Source organism: Micropterus dolomieu, linkage group LG23 (genome assembly GCF_021292245.1).
Source record: "Micropterus dolomieu isolate WLL.071019.BEF.003 ecotype Adirondacks linkage group LG23, ASM2129224v1, whole genome shotgun sequence".
NCBI lineage: Eukaryota > Metazoa > Chordata > Actinopteri > Centrarchiformes > Centrarchidae > Micropterus > Micropterus dolomieu.
The window spans coordinates 30,094,402-30,110,822 of NC_060172.1; the positions used below are offsets into that span (position 1 = coordinate 30,094,402).

Below are 16,421 nucleotides of genomic sequence, written 5' to 3' on the forward strand. Positions count from 1 at the left end.
CGTTTTGGGCCTCCAGTCTCCTCGTTTGATCTGTTGTGAGTCGCTTTGTTTAGACTGAATCACTAACTCTGATTCTTGCAACTTTGTTTTTTTCAGCAGCCATTTGGGATGATATATGAATTAGGGGTGGGGGGGGGATAAGAAAACTTCCCTAATTATGAGAACAGCTGTAGGGATGGTGATGCAGGAGTCCAGTGTGTTTACACCTTGTCACTGGTCACTGTTTTGGGGGATTTTGGAGAGGAAAAAGTGTGAGGAAGGTTAGGATACTGGTTAAGTTCGTGAAAATGTGGAACAAGTGAGAAGAGAAAAAAAGAGACAGCAAGACAGACACAGTTACTGTTTTTTATCTGAAACTATCTCATCTTCTGGCTTCACACCGGGACTTTAAATTATTGTTCTCAGTAAAAATCCCTCATCTTGATTGAGTTAGCGGTTCTCTGTGTCTTGTGTTGAGCTTGACAAATCGTTCAGACCCGTGTGTCAAGGGAGGGACTATCACTGTCAGGCTCTTGTGGAGAAAGCCATTGAGGTGTAGAGAGGAAGAGTCAAGACCTGAAAAGGTTATCCAGTAGGAACCGTTATGCTGGGGCTGTGGGGGGAACCCTGCACGTCTCCATGAGAATGCACTCATTTCCATGCGAGTCCATCTCTAAGGCAAGAGTCCATTACCAGGACAATGGGCCTGCAGATGGCTGTTCCTGCCACACAAGGCTGTCGGCATTAGAGGATCACAGCAGGCAGCCCTGCTCAGGGGGAGGCCAGGGGAGAGTCACAGGTCAGGACAGGGCAGCTGGGGGTTGCATGAGCTCACCGGATCATACTGGAATTTTCCAGATCACAATCAGCTTTGTCATTCTGTTATAATGTAAAGATAGATTCCAGTTGTTTCAACTGCCATGTTATACCTTAAGTATACTGTAAGGTTGTTATTGGAGTAAGCATAAATCAATTAACAGAGTTGGATTACTTACTTACTGGATTGCTGTGTTTTGCTCCTGTAAATGTGAGGGAATTTAGTGCTAAAAGGACTATCTTTAGAAGATAACCACTTGAGTTTTCTAACTCAGACTGTTGCTGTGTGCACAGAAAGAGGACTTTGGATCTTGTCCCCCCGTCGCTCACATTGAAAGTGCATTTCAAGAAGGGATCTTGTAATGGCCAGTATGACCAGGAGCGATGATTACAGCAAGCAAAGCCATTTTCAGTGTCCGTAAGACAGACTAAAAAATTGTGAATCCATTTTCTTCTCATGTCCCTATGTCTTACTAGCCTAGGGTTCACCACACATTCTTCTGGACGTTAACTATAAAACAACTAGAGTAAAGCTGGGTTGCTGGAGAAGTGAAATTGCTGAGAACCATGCAAATGAAACTATTCTGGGTTTTCACAGTAGTGCAGTTATTTGTGTGCGTGTAAAAGTACTGGAGTTACAGGAGAAAAGTGTGTTACTGCTTGTTTCCACTAATTTTCACCCATCTTGAACCCCCCCCCCCCCCCCCCCCCCCCCCCCCCCACAGCTCATATAGAAACTAGGTTCACATGGTTTCATACTGAATGTAGGGGTTGTCTGGGTTGAAGGTAACTGTCACCTGAATGTCATCTTACAGGGAGGGATTTTTTGTTTTTGTTATGTCTCCACATAATGCACCAATTTTGAGGCAAAAAGTGATCTATCAATTTCTTGTTGTGTAGTTAATTTAAAGGACAAATAGGACGTGAACTGCAGCCTATGCTAAGTTATTTTACATGTGGCGATGTATTTCACCTTAGCAGACTGAAACTGTCTTTTTGTTGAAGATTGGTAAACAGTATTTCTTTAACCATTTACACCTCCGTCACACCACTGATCCTATAAATAGCCCTCTTTGAGCCTTATGAGCACAGTTAACCCAATCTCCAAGAAGGGAGTTTTTTTCGATCGTATTAGTCACCTGAGAAGCGCCCTGACAAAGATGGCATTGATCCGTCCTTCCACAGCCTGCCCTGCTCTCCTCCATCCCAAACACAGTCAGATGCCTCACCTAGAATGACAGGATCAGAGGCAAACGGGGCAAGACAGTGGGAGTGAGGGATGGAGCAGCAGGTCGGAAACCGACTCTCTTTTTATATAGCGTCGTTAAGTTTAATGCGAGGCCCGGCGGGGCGTCCATTTTCTCATCTCCCCCACTTCCATACTGATTACCTTGGCCCACAAGGTCTGACAGAAATACAGAGGTAGTAACAGTCGGAGAGAGGTTTGACTCTGAGCCAAAAGGTCTTACCACAGCCTTTTAGAATAATATTCAGTCGCTCAAGAAGACTTATTGTTCAGATCGCATTCTCTAGGCCTACTTCTGCGGTTAATAGCACACTGAGGGACTCAGAAGGGCTACACAAAGATGTCAATGTAATGTGTGTGTGTTTGTGTGAGAGGGAGAAAGACACAAGAGAGGGAGAGGTCAGATGTGTGTCCCAGGTCTGGTGTCATATTATGTGCCTCTCGGGCATAGTGCAGGACTTCCTGCTTTATTCATCCCTGATTCATTTGTTTTGGTCCCCAGTCTCACACTTCACACTGCTGCTTGCTCATCAAATCATTCCTACACATGCTTAGGCCAAGGCTATGAAATTACTAATGTATTTATGCATCAGGCTTGTATGTTGTTGTAGGAAACAGTAAGCCATTGATTCATTTTTAGAGCAGCTCATTTATCAGGGGAACCAAACGTGACCTCCAGCTCTTAATCAGCACCATCCACTGAAGGGTATTGTTTTGTGAATCCCATGAACATCGTAATGCGTGTGCTGTAAATTCACCAGTTGTCATGGTTATGTGTTTCTGTGTGCTGTAAGAGGAGTCATCCCAGACAGGCCCTGACTCAGAGGACAGCCGTCCAGACCCACTTCTCTCCCCACCCTGCCTCCACCACACCTCAGTCAAAACAGACATATTATCCCCCATTAGCCCAGTTCACAACAGCAAAGTTAAGGAGAGGTAGAAGAGAGAGTAAGGAGGGGTGTTGGTGAGAATCCTTGCCGTATATATGCGCGGTACTGTCCAGTTGTGAATAATCCGTGTTGGCTTGAAAACCAGGGCAACCGTAAATCTTAATTATGAGCAGGCTGTGTTTCATTTGTTTTATCCCAGACACATTCATCATTTGCTTATTATTTTATTTTGTCGAACTTCAAAGATTCACCACTGTGAACACAATTTATTACTTTGTGAATCTTAGGCCTAAACTGCTATGGGATCTTAAATCACATTCACGCTATATAACTACTTTATTAGGAAATAATGTGGTATTTTGCTTTTTGCTAGATCTTCTACTCTGCGTTGTTCCAGCACAGTGAGGTGTACTGTAGCATACAGTCGCACAGACATCAGTGACTTTCACTTGTCGGCATCCGCGGCTCCTGACCACAGCCTCGGCAGCATGTAAACTCAAATGCAATGCTATAGGTATAACTGATCAGAAAGTAAATCAGATAACTATAATCACATTCTTTTAGTCTGTCATCACTACACATTGTTTGAACAAACAGATTTAATTGACCTTGTTGCCTGTCGTATTGCAGTATTCCTGCATGTTGTTTTGTAAAGCAGACACTGTAAGCAGCCAAAGTAGAACAGACAGTGTTGAAGCGGAAAATATACAGCATGTTGTGGTTTTGACAGGTACGTAGTAATGTGGTTATCTGTGCAGCATGTCACAGTGTATATGAACCACACAGACTCCATACAGTCCCACAGTGTACTGTATACTGAAAATGTCCCACACAGCTCACTGGCTAACCTGCTGTGTTAGAAGACATACATCGTGGTCTCACTTATTCCACGTGCCATACATTCATTTTCCAACCAATGGCCTTGTTTCTTTGGTGTGTTTCTGCCCATCACATTTGTTTAACATGCCATGATGTGTAAATGTAACCCCTCTTGTGTGTTTCCGTGTTCTTGGGTTTTCTGACTTGTTGCTAATGTAAATGTAGAGATATAGTAACACTGAGTCATTAGGTGTTCATTTGAAAAAGGGCTGTATGTGTATGTTGTCCCATAGGAAACAATGTCACCATAGAGCCCATACAGCAGCCATTGCTCCAAGCATGACATCACGGGATGGATGGAGACACTCATGGAGTAACCGGTGATGCCCCACACCTCTTGTTCTTCTTCTTCTGTTCCTCCACCTCCTCATCTATTTCCAGGCAGCCTGCCGCTGCCACTCTACAAGGAACAGTGTGACTTGTCTGGATTTGTCTCCACTCACATCTGACTCATTGAACAACCCTTTCTCACCACTGGAAAGGTCTAGGCCTGGTTACCCAGTGACCCAGCAGCTTCACACACCTCCACACCCAGACCAAGAGGGTCTGTGTGGGCATGCCGACCTGAACCTGGGGGGTCGTAGGGGTTGGAGGGCTGTTTTATGTGGCTGTCTGGGAAGTGAGAGAAATAATAGACTGCTATAATTGGTGCCCCTTGATTTCCTGGCAGCACTGCAGGCACCCAAGAGGATAGCATGTGTCCGAGCTAGTGTGTATTTATGTGTGTGTGTGTGTGTACGTGTGTATGTGTGTGTGTCTGCTGGCTGACACAGAAGGCTGTGGAGCAGGGATGTGATAAACACACTGGGCAGGGGGATCTCCGTCCAGGAGTGGGCTTCATGCTTTAGTGGTGAAGTCATTGGGAAAAGGCCTGGTTGGACTGGAGGAGGAACCAACACACACACAGGCACACAAGCACACACATACACACAGATACCAGATACTACCTAACAACATTTGCACGTGAATTTTCCTTATTTTCCAAAGTTTCCTTACAATAAAGTTAAACACACCATAATTCCGTTATTTCATGATACCAACACTGAAATGAAATTGGAGCAGTAGTAATTTATAAAGCCATTGGCTGATAAAAAAGATAGAGGGTCAGTGTTTTGCACTGCGATGGTGTAGACGTCCGAGTGTCAGTACTTCAGGTCAGAGCGCCGCCTAACCACAGTGTGCGTCTTGCGGTGTTGGTGCTGTTATGTTAGGTGTGAACTGTGGCCCTGAGGAGCATTGGGTAACACCAGTGATTGCCTAAGCCAGTTGTTGTGATGATGTCGTAACCAGTTGGACGTGGACCGGGGTTTGGCTGTCATGTGAGCCCTTGTTCTCTATCATCCCCTGCCTGGGACGTCAGGGCATGTGTGTGTGCCTGCGTGTGTGATCTTGTGTGTGCCCACTTTTGGGATTTCATTAACATAAAGAACAAGAAATTGTGAATTTTATGAGTCGATATATGTGTGTGTGTGCGTGTGTGTGTGTGTGTTTGTGCATGTGTTGGAGTGCCACTGGAGGTGGCAGCCTTCAGAAGGGCAGACAGGTCAAAGGTTGCCGCTGACTCATGGTCTGTGGAATTTTACTTTTCACAAAACGAACACAGGACGCCTAAACAACATGCTCCACACTCCATGAGCAGCAGCAGGAAATGATAGTTCATTAAAAAATGAGACAAATTAACCCTTCTCAGCAATAATCAGGCTGCAGGAAGAGGGGACATGGGGTTTTCCCTCCACATGGCCTTGTTTTGCCGAAGCATATCTATCACTCATTTTTTTCCTGATTATTGATCAAGTTAGCCTCTTTTGCAGTTTAATGGGCAGACATGGCATTGTTTCTGACACTGGTTGGTTCTGTTTTATTGCAGGGGAAGGTTATATGACAGTGGGAGTACATTTTGTACTGAAGGCTGGAAATCAAAGTATGTGCCTTTCCATCATTTGTGAGTTCAGATGTGTAGCTTTTGGTACAAATTAGATCTAGAATAGAACACTTTACTCCAAAGGTTCTTAAGAATGTTAAATATCTGTTGTTGCAGCTGTATTGTGAAGATTTCTTTTGTGTAGGTCACGGGAAATATTTTTGTCGTATGTCATAGATCCTTTAGCAGACAGAGGCAGTGAGCCCTTTTGTGCTGACGAGGAAGGGGAGCTGCAGAGGTCGCAGATCTAAAAATCTCTGCATTTTCAATAACCCCTTACCTTTAATATTTAGAATTATTACATGTTTGTAACATTTATGAAATATTTATACTTCAAATATTTATGGTTGTGTGTGTGTGTGTGTGTGTGTGTGTGGTGACACACACACACACAACTAATCAGTCTCTACAAACCCAGAATAGGTGGTCACATAATGAAATGAGTGCCTCATTGGTTTGATGCACTAATCCATAATTGACTTTGATTGCTAAGTCCACGAACTGGTCAGCATAGTTGAATTTCTCTAAACACACTGACACAAATAGTTCATTCATTGTTTATGTTACAAAGATGTTCACTGTATACTGAGATGATTTTGAGAAAATGGATATTGATGGCATTGTAGGACGGTGGTGACGGTGGCGGTGGTGCTGTGGTTTCTCCTGTATGTCTGGACGAGAGCTGTGTGAGTGTGGTTCTCCCCTTCTCAAAACACAGGAATTTTGCATACTTTAAAGGCACCGGCTTAAAGAGTGTATGGACGGAAAATGTAAACTTTCTACCTGTTTTGTTTTAGCTCATCACATATAAAAAGGGACAGTTGTATACCTGCATCAACACAAAACTAAACTCAACTGTTTGAGCTGCAGAGCTCCTCTTCACACATGTCACGTACAGGACAGTCAAAATAAACATCCTTCACATGTTGATTTCTTTCAATGTATTTGCTACAACTTTGCATTTTATGTACAGCTGATTAGATTCTATTGTTCATTGCATTTGATAAATACAGGTGGGCTTGTTTTATCTTATGCATCTTTGAGAGATTTACTTGTGACTACAATTTTTCATAGATTTTTGAAAATAACTTCATTTATTGATTAATTTAGTGACTAAATGCAAATCACTTGATGGAGCTGCGGCCATTTGCTCTTAAAATCGAGAAGCCCACACGTTACCTATTTGATGTTGATTAAGAAATTAATTATCACACACAGTGCTTTAAGAATATGTACAGGTATATAAAGCACACCTATGGTGTTGATAATAAGCCACATGTTTTTACTAGTAAACATTTTTATGACAACCACGCAAGTGAAGCACAACTTCTGGAAGTAATTCAGTCAACTGGAGAACAACTGTTATAATAAGAGCCACACGTGCAGGCTTTTATGGTTGTAAAAGACTTTTCATTATTGTAATTATTATCCTTTTTAACTATCCCATATTTTTTTTCCTCTGTAGAAAAAAAAAAGTGAGAAGAGTCAGATTTTCTCTCTTTTATACTTGACAATAAATGTATTTCCATTTATATTTTTGGATGCAGACCCACACAAAGGATTGTCATATTGTCATACTAAATACAGAAGAATTGCTTATTGCTAATAATATACAGCATTATATTTGTGTGAAAATCCACTCTGTCCGTTTCTGTCCTTTACTGCCACATTAAATGATGAAAAACACAGATTGAAGACAAAAACTATAAATTGAATGGAATTTTAGGCACATTTATGTTACAGCTGTTTCAGGTGATTGAAAAAAAAAAATTCAGACATGAATCTGTGAGCTTTATTTTCATCACGAGTAGTTCTGTTTTATAGATTTAATTAGGAACAAAATTATTAAAACATGCATGCTCTTCTACTTTGGTATTTTTTTTACAAAGTCATGCTTGTTCATTTTTTGTTATAAATGAGCCTTTATAGTTAATGCAGAATTTGGCGAGAGCTCTTTCAGTGTAAAAATCAGACTTTCAGCTTTTTAAAAGGTGCTGTAAATAGTTTTGTTCAAACTGATTTATTTCCCTATTTCTCAAGGCCACGGTGTTTCAGAGCCTCACTCGGGAACAAAGATACAAGCGAGGAGTTTTCTGTTACTTTCAAATAAAGCACAGGATTATAACAAACCAGTTGTTAAAGTTTGCTCAGTAGCTGCTGAGTAAATAGTTCAGGCTTATTGTTTGCCAAATTACATCTTATGGCTGTTAAAAAATTTCAGCTTCTAGTATTTCCCTCCTCGCCTGGTCTCAACTTGGAAAGAACTCAGAAAATACTATTTTAAATTTCAATACTTTTACTGAACATTCACATCCATTTTTACAACAGTTACTGTACAACATTTAATGCATGCACAAGTTACACGAATTTCACATTTAATTCCAGTTCACAGGAAGTTCATTTTTATCTCAGACTAAGAAAGATAATCTTGTGAACAGAAAGATGTTCAGCACAGGTACTCACGGGTAAATTATGAACACACTTACAGCAGAAATTCTTAAATCCAACAATTTCTTAACTCCTTCTGCAGCAAGTGAAAATGTATTCCCCAAAAGCACAAAATGATCAGTTTCTTTAATGGAAAGACCAAGAGACTGTCCTGACTCTGAGGCATTAAAAACATGTTTTAGACTGCTAGCTTTGAGCTTCTTTGTTGGTGGATTTGCCCAGGCTCATGACTCAGTATTGCTCATCGTGTAGGAGATGATTCGCCCGCCATTTCTGAAAACTATTTCTCTCGCTCTTTGTTCTTGCCCCTTTACTTTTATCTACTGCACTAGTGTATTTTTCCCATGCTTTGTAATCTTTCTTTTTCTTGTGCAAACTCCTATTTGGCTTTTCATCCAGGTTATATATTTATTATATATTTTAAAATTAGTTTGGTTAGTTTCTGTGTGTAGATGTTAGGGCTTTTGTGAAGTGGGGGATGGGAATAGGAGAGGCTTTGTTTCCCTCCAAAAAAAAAAAATTCCTAGCTTGATTTTTGATACCGTGTGTCCCAACTATTTTCTATTGTGTAATTTAAACTGGGATCCATCTGTTAGACTTCCTGTCTGCTTTATGCCCATTCACATGTAGGATATCCATTACTTGGTATAAAGTTAATCATTACTAAAAGGTTTCCTTGTTGTAAACTCAATCATTTAACACAATCTGTTTTGTTTTTTTCCCTCACCATAACATAGGTGTGTATGTGTGTGTGGAGGTGGGGAGGGACGGAAATGACTTGTCTCCTTCAGAGAAAGTTATCAGCTATAAACTCAACCGTATGTGACATGACTGCCCACGCAAACCTGCCTTCAAATGTTTGATGTGTCTCCGAGCTTTGATGACGCCTACCCAACATGAACAAAAGACGCATAAGTAGAACATAAGGAATGTTTTGAAACAATAGCTCAGGGGATGTAATTGACTGTGTATAGCCACAAAAGACAGTAAGTGAAGGTCTTTAGTATGTATTTGTTTAGTGATTAATCACTAACTCCAGCCTAGGGATGGGCCACTGATTCGCTATTCTAGGGCATTCTCTGCAGTCTCTCACGTCTTTTTTTCTTTGAGTGTGTGTGTGTGTGTGTGTGTGTGAGAGAGAGAGAGAGAGAGCGAGCGAGGGGGGGGGGGGGGGGGGGTCAGTAGTATGCTTGTAGTTGGTGGCTAAATCTTGTAAAGGGTTTCCTAATATGGGCCGTCTTACAGGAGTGCCCTCCCTCTGTGGGCCATCCCCCCCAGATCTCAGCCAGTGATGACACAGCTCGGGTACGACTCACTTCCTCATTAATTGGCTGAAACCAGTTCTTACAGGAACCGCCTGTGATAAATGTGAGAGTTCTGAGAAGTCATTCATTTCTCCTCGCTGCAGCGGTAGAGGAGGCACTGCAGGGGAGTTGAACGAGTTCACGGATGTGTGTGTGTGTGTGTGTGAGGGAGAGGAAGCCGACTACGTGTGTGTGAGTGAGAGAGGAGAGGGGAGGAGAACGGAGCGGGAGAATGTGGGTGACTACTGCTGCCGCGGCTGCTGTATGAGGACCAGCCAACTTTATTCTGCCTTTTTTTCTTTTTTTTTTTTATTATTTCCTTTTTCTTTTTACTTGTTTTTGAGCAGCGTTGTTTTCTGTAGCTGTGGTACAGTGTGTACTTTTTTTTTCTGTGTGTGTGTGTTTGTGGGGATGAGCAGGGCAGTGCACTCGTTGCTCTCTCCGTCTTTCTCTCTTCTCGGAGAGAGGAAGCAGGGGAGACCGACACTGTACAGGACACAGGACAGCATGCCTCCCTTTGTTGCTGCCCTTGGGCTGGTGAGTAACAATGATGTGACGTGATTTGTGCCCCCCCCCCCCCCCCCCCTTCTCCCCTCCCCATGCCCCCTCCCCTCTTTCTCTCATCTTCCTTCCCTCCCTCTTTCCCTCCTTCCAACCCCCACCCCCCCATCTCTCTGTTGGTTGAGGCAGAGCTGTTCCACTGCTGGGTGCGGCACTGCAGAAGCCCTTCAGGGAGTACTTGGAGGCCCAGAAGGCCAAGCTGCACCATCGCACTGGAGAGGGGATCCCAACTGTAAGTACAGGGGCCTTAGCCCCTAGCTCACAGCCTCTATTCATTCACATGTGCGCGCCAAGAAAAGAATGAGGGCCCCTTACTTTTGCCTCTTTCACTCCTTCTCCCTCCACTTTTTTTTGTCCCTTTCTTCTCTTTATCTAAGCCTTCCTTTATATTTCTGACCCATTTTCTCCCAATGAACTCAATCAACTCTGTTTTTCCCTTCTATATGTATCATTTGCTGCCGATTAATCAATTTTGAATCAGTTTCATACATATTTTGTAAACCTACTTTCATGTTTGTAAGAAAACTGTTGATGTTGCAGATGTTACCATAACCTGTAGTGTTACATTAGATTACAGAGGCTTGTTTAGGGTCAGAATGACAGAGTAGGTTAGGGCTGCACTGGGCGGGCTGGAGGGGAGGGAGGAGAAAGAGGGGAGGAGGAGAGGGGCCAGTGTGGGGTCTGGCTCCACTCGCTGTATTGAACTGTACTACTGTAGTGCGGGGCGTGCTGACTCATGCTCCATCTTACCAATTGGGAGTGTGTGTGTGTGAGTGTGGTCACTCCCCTATGTGTCACACACACACTTGCACTCGGTGCCCCGCCTGAACCCAGCACTGACTGTAGACCAGGGCGGGGGCGCCCCCCTCCGCCAGTGACAATCCATCAAAACCCCCCCGTCTAGAACAAAAAGAGCCAGTTGTAGATGTAGCCTCTTTCAAAGCTTTTTCTCTCTCTTGCTCTAAGTGATTCATTGAAAACGATTTTTAATGCGCTTTATGCGGAAGGAGGAGAAAAAAGGATAGACCTCTGTTGCACAAGGACAGATTAAGGCATTTCTAGAACAATGTTCCTTTTTTCTTGTAACTTGAGCCTCCTGCAGTTACAGGAGAGAAGCGAAGGCAATTTAACTTTGTGGAGGCAGGCTGCAGGCTGGGGTCAGTGGGGGCGTTTGGAGGGAGGACGGTGGGGGCTGCCGCGTGTTTTATTACCCCTGATCTCTATCTGTCCTGCACATGGAGCTGAATCCCCACCTAGCCTACAGCATTAGGAGCAGAGGGGAGAGCAGGGTGTGGGGTGAAGGGGGTGGAGGATGGGGGTGGAGGATGGGGGTGGCCCTCAGCTTACTGACCGAGCTCCTCTCCTCTCTCTCTATTCTCTCTGTGGTTCCTGGCAGGAGGAGAGCTGGCTGTCGTGGCTCTTTGAGAAGGTTGTGGTCATCATGGTATGCTTCTTTGTCTGCTCCATTGTCAACTCCATGGCCCAGAGCTACACCAAGCGCAAGCAGCAGGAGAAGGACTCAGAGGGCAAGACCGAGTGAAGGCCGGCAATAGCGACCACGGCGAACCATCCACTTCAGAAGCTCCCACCACTCCTTTGCTCCTTTCTGCTCTCCCTACTGGCTGATGTCCTCACCATTATCTGAAGCCAAATATCAGCCCCCATCTGGTTTCTCTCTTGTTATTGTAGCAACATGTTAATGTCGAACTTGGACTTCCATTCACTTGCTTTTGAAGCCTTTGCATTTGGTAGTGATTTCCGCGATAGTTGTCTGTAAGGTAGGTGCTCGTTGGGGTGCGTGTGAGTAAGCTGTTGTGTTAAAGCGTCCACGTCTGTTCTTTTTAGCAGCTCCTGAGCACGTGGGAAGAAGCTACTGGCAATAATTCTCCTCAGTGAGGCCTTAAGTTGCCATGTTTATGCCACTAGAAGAACCTTAAAGTCTTAAATGCCCATAGAGTCACGAACTGACTTTATTTGAATAAGCTAGGATTCTTACTTTTGATTGTGTGGTGAGTTATTAATTCAATAATCTATTTATTTGTTATCTATCTATATTTGCTGGTTTATTTATAAGACATTCTGTATTTATTCCTGTGTTGTAGAGTTGCTGTGCAGTATTGGCTGTGGCTAGATAAGACATGAAAATGGATTTTAAATAACTGTGTCCACTTCAACTGAGCCATCTCATTTGTACATGTTGTAGAGCTCAAAGTCAGTTGTTAATGAATGTGTCACGCTGTTCATGGTGCTTTAGACGACTTCTTTTGTGCGTGCAGTAAAGCTCGACTTGGTACTTTAGAATGAGAAATGATAAACCGGCCATGAATCACCCTGCTGGTCCCTTTGTCTGCCCTTATTGTTCTGCTTCCAGGAAGAGAGCACATGAGTCAGCCGGGGGCTACTTTACCAGATGCAGCCATATATTGAATCAGATCTACGTCTTTGCATGTGACACGGAGAGCGAGACGGAGATAGTAGGTTGGCGTTTGCGTGGCTGCCACATTTGTTGCTCTCCCTTTTATCTTTTATGGATTAAAGCAGATTGTGCTCCACTAATAGACTAGGAGTCTGCCCGGAAGTCTTAGCATAGCAGATAGTAGCTGTTACCTTTAACTTGGAGACAGTCTGTGTCAGGGTAAGGGTTTTTCTTTGTCTTCTCTTGTCCAAAGCTCTTATGGACAAGTGAAGACTTTTTATTTTTACCCCAGATGAGGACAGCAAGCTCATGTTTGACATTACATGAGCAGCTCCTAGAACGAGACTCTGCATTTCATAAGATCAGTGATCTTTTCTTTTTTTTTATGTGTGCCTTTGTTTGCTCATTGGATAACGTCAGCTGCCTCTCAATATATGCCGTACCTTCTCTTTTTTTCTTCTCTTTTTTTTTCTTCGTAATTGCCAGTGAAATGTGCTATTTTCTTCTCCCTCTCTGTACCGCTGCTGTGCTACGCTGGACTGAGCACAGTGGGCGCTAGAGCAGGCGCAAGCAGGAGGGAGAGAGAAAAAAAACCCTCAAGCGCACAGTGAAAAGCGTCTGTGCCGTTACCTCAGCTGAACCTCCGAATGAACTCGTTGCACTGCCCCAGTCACGGAGCCAGGAGACGAATCACTCGAGTAGATTCAAAACAGAGGGGTACTGTTGAGTGGGCTGAACCCTGCGCTCTGCACCAGCTCTAGTCAGAACACTCACATCTCCTCTGTTCTCCTGTCATGGTAAGTCGGATTAGCATTCTTTATTTTTCTTTCTTTTTTTTTTCTTTCTTTCTTTTGGTCATTGTTGTCGTGTCTGTACATGCGTTCGTCTCAGGCATGTCCGTCACTCTCTCGGCCTGTCAGATAGCTTATCAGACTGGTGTTGGCTGTTAAGATTGCAAGGCGACAACAGTCTGTAGGCTGTCTGACATTTCGGGCTCTTTCATCTGACCAGCATCCTGTTTTGTCCTCTTTCTGTTATTGCCATTGTCTCAATTAGCATCGGTTCCCATTCAGAGATGTGTGCTGCGATGTCACTTCCCTTTATCCCAACTGCTTGTGAAACGTCAGAGACATGGGTCTATTGTTTATTTCCTCCATGCTGACGTCTGGGAGGGTTTTTATGTGGTTTTTCATGTGGGGAACTGTGTTTTCGCATGTTTGCAAATGCAGATGTAGAGATGTCATTAGTGTACTTCTGTATGTGCGTATGTGTGTTTTGAGTTTGCTCCGTCCTCTTGAATTTCCAGAGAATCCAGACAGTACACACCTTATTGCAACACATCACATTGTGACACCCAGTCCTAGGTATGGTACACGCAGTGCTTACCCAGCTTTCCCCTTCCCTTTTACACTTCCCTCTTCTCTTTTTTTACTGAGAACTTTCTTTTGTTGCTCAATACACACTTTCTTTTGTAGGAGGCTGCATTTTATTGGAGTTCTCCTGAGGGGGTGTTTTTCTAAGTCAGTTTCTATGGGCCACAAATTGGTAATTATACAAAGCTGAAAATCATTGCTTGACCAGTGGACACTTTTGCCGCAAAGCCTTAGTTTTATTTTAGATTTTTTTTCTATAACAGAGCAAAAGGATAAAACTTTTCCTGGTCATAAAAGCAAAATCATTGGATAACACTGGAATGGCTCGCTGGCTCGGAGAGTGTTGTTCTTGGCAGTTTCAGGATGTCCTGTTCCATAAGGGAGCCCCCTTTTTGGCATGCCTGTCTGAATGTGTGTGTGTGTGCAAGTTGGTCTAGAAATTCTGTTTATATTTCTATGAGTAAAGGCCTGTATTTCTTGTCTAATAGATGTCTGTGCCTGGGTTATTTTAAAGATGGTTGCACTGTTTTTTTCCCTCATCTGCTTTCACTATAAATAAAAGTCTGTTGAAAAGAGTACTGGTGTTGTGTTCATTCTGTGATAAGTCTTGACCACACCGGTTGTGTTGACCCTCAGGCCTCCAAAGAATCTCACATGTCAGCCGAGAAAGAGGGACAAGGAGGAGTCCATCACAACTCCTAGATTTCCCCGTCTAATGTTTCACATCCAAATGCTTATCACATTACTGATTTGCTCCCTCCACACTGACATCATCTCCATTTCAGATTCCAAGTTAAGCCTTTTGCTGTGAGTTGTGAATTAAGCTACTCTTGTGCTCTTGTTGCAAATGTATTGCAAGCTGTATTTAGACGCAGCACTTATCTTAAAATAGAATTTGTACTAGTATTAGTAAATAATACTAACGAGAAGCACTTGATGCAAAAAGGGTTTTCTTGCAAAATGATTCTACCATTTGAAAAAAAGCTTCTTCTACAAAATGTTTGCCATGACCTACATACGGGTAACTTGCTATAAAATAAATTTAAATTTACATCTGACTTCTTGTTTTGTTGTTTCACAAGCATTTACAAAAACATACATGAATCAGTCAGTTATATTCACATATCATAAATTTTACACTATATACAGTTTTATGGCGATATGATGCGGGTATTTTTGATCTCGGATCAGTTCTCTGAGGTTATGAAGTGAAAAAAGGAAAACAGGAACCTGACCTTAGTGTGCATGAATATAGTCTGATCTTGTGTCCTGAGGTAAGGTGTGTGTGTGTGTGTGTGTGTGTGTGTGTGTGACCTGTGCTGAGAGACCCCTGTTGAGAGAAGTTCTGATCCCGGAGCAGCCACACCCTGAGCACCGTGAAGATGACTATTTCCACCCACCCACCCGACCCCACCCTACCCTGGGGCTCTGGCTGAAAACCCAACATGCAAATCCTGCCTGTCCAAACAGGCCGGGGGACTGACATTCAACTTTTACCACCACCCCTTCATCCCTCCATTCCTCTCTGATCTCCCCATATGCTGTACACATACTACAGTCGAATCCGGTGGCGCTGGTTTATTTTCTGGCACAGCGTCCCTCCCACTCCCTCAACCCCCCACACACACACCACCTCCCTCACTGTCTCTCACTCTCCGGTTTTTTTCCTCTCCCTGTCAGCAGGCTAACCACAGAGGGATGCTGAAATATCACTGACTTCATCCACCACCCACCCACAAGTCCTTTCTGCATTTGGTTATCCACTTAGTTCCTTTCACACTCTGTCTCATTAAATTATGCTGACCATGTGGATTTTTTTAATTCCCTTTTTTATTCAAAATCACATTAAGGTCCTTTGTTTTCGTGAGTAGCAGTCAGGGGGGTCATATCAGATCATAGTGGCATGATCAGGCAGGCCGAAGGGTACAGAGAAAACATGCTTACCAAAGGAAAGTTGCAATTTATGAGGATGTCACCCAGGATTGCTCACTGTTTTATTCGCAGAACACACCATTTTTAGAAATGAGAGAAGAGACAGTATCAGACAATGTAGTGTCAAACTGATGTAAGGTTAAATGTATTTTGGGGGTTAGGGTTCGGAGGTATGTTATTGAAAATTATTTCTTAAGCTCAAAATTACAATAGTGTGTCATAGTGAGCATTTAAGTTGTGAGATTCGCACTGGAAATGGAGTATTTTTCATGTCTTAAAACATATCTAAAGGCAGTCAAACAGATAAATCCTTCTAATACCATTGGCCGAAAGTCAAGAAAGCAAAAGAAAGTGATTCTTTTTCAGTCCTTTCAAAAACTACCGGACTAAATAATAATGATGATAGCAATAATAACTTTACTTATATAAAATTTTTCTAAACAGAGTAAACTGACAAAAAAAGCCAAAATACTCCGAATAAAACCACAACAATGACAAGCATACAAAAATGAGACCAAACAGGATAAAATGGTTATGAATGTCAGAACACATTATATGTAAAGTGTAACTTTTGAGTTGAGTGAGATTTTTACGTTTGTGGATATCTCATTCTCTGTCCTACACACGCGTGTATATGCACACACACACAAATACAC

The 16,421-nt window shown here is 43.0% G+C and overlaps 1 protein-coding gene across 7 annotated transcripts in view; it reads left to right on the plus strand.

Moving 5' to 3' along the window:
• LOC123963117 (vacuole membrane protein 1-like) overlaps positions 1–14,409 on the plus strand; it is a 57,326-nt gene extending 42,917 nt beyond the window's left edge. For all 7 annotated transcript variants that reach the window (XM_046039674.1, XM_046039676.1, XM_046039675.1 and 4 more), the window contains 2 exons: positions 10,174–10,276; positions 11,441–14,409. In XM_046039674.1, coding sequence (XP_045895630.1) covers positions 10,174–10,276; positions 11,441–11,584 — 247 coding nt within the window. In that variant the 3' untranslated portion in view covers positions 11,585–14,409. The remainder of the gene's footprint in view (positions 1–10,173; positions 10,277–11,440) is intronic.
• Positions 14,410–16,421: the final 2,012 nt, after the last annotated feature.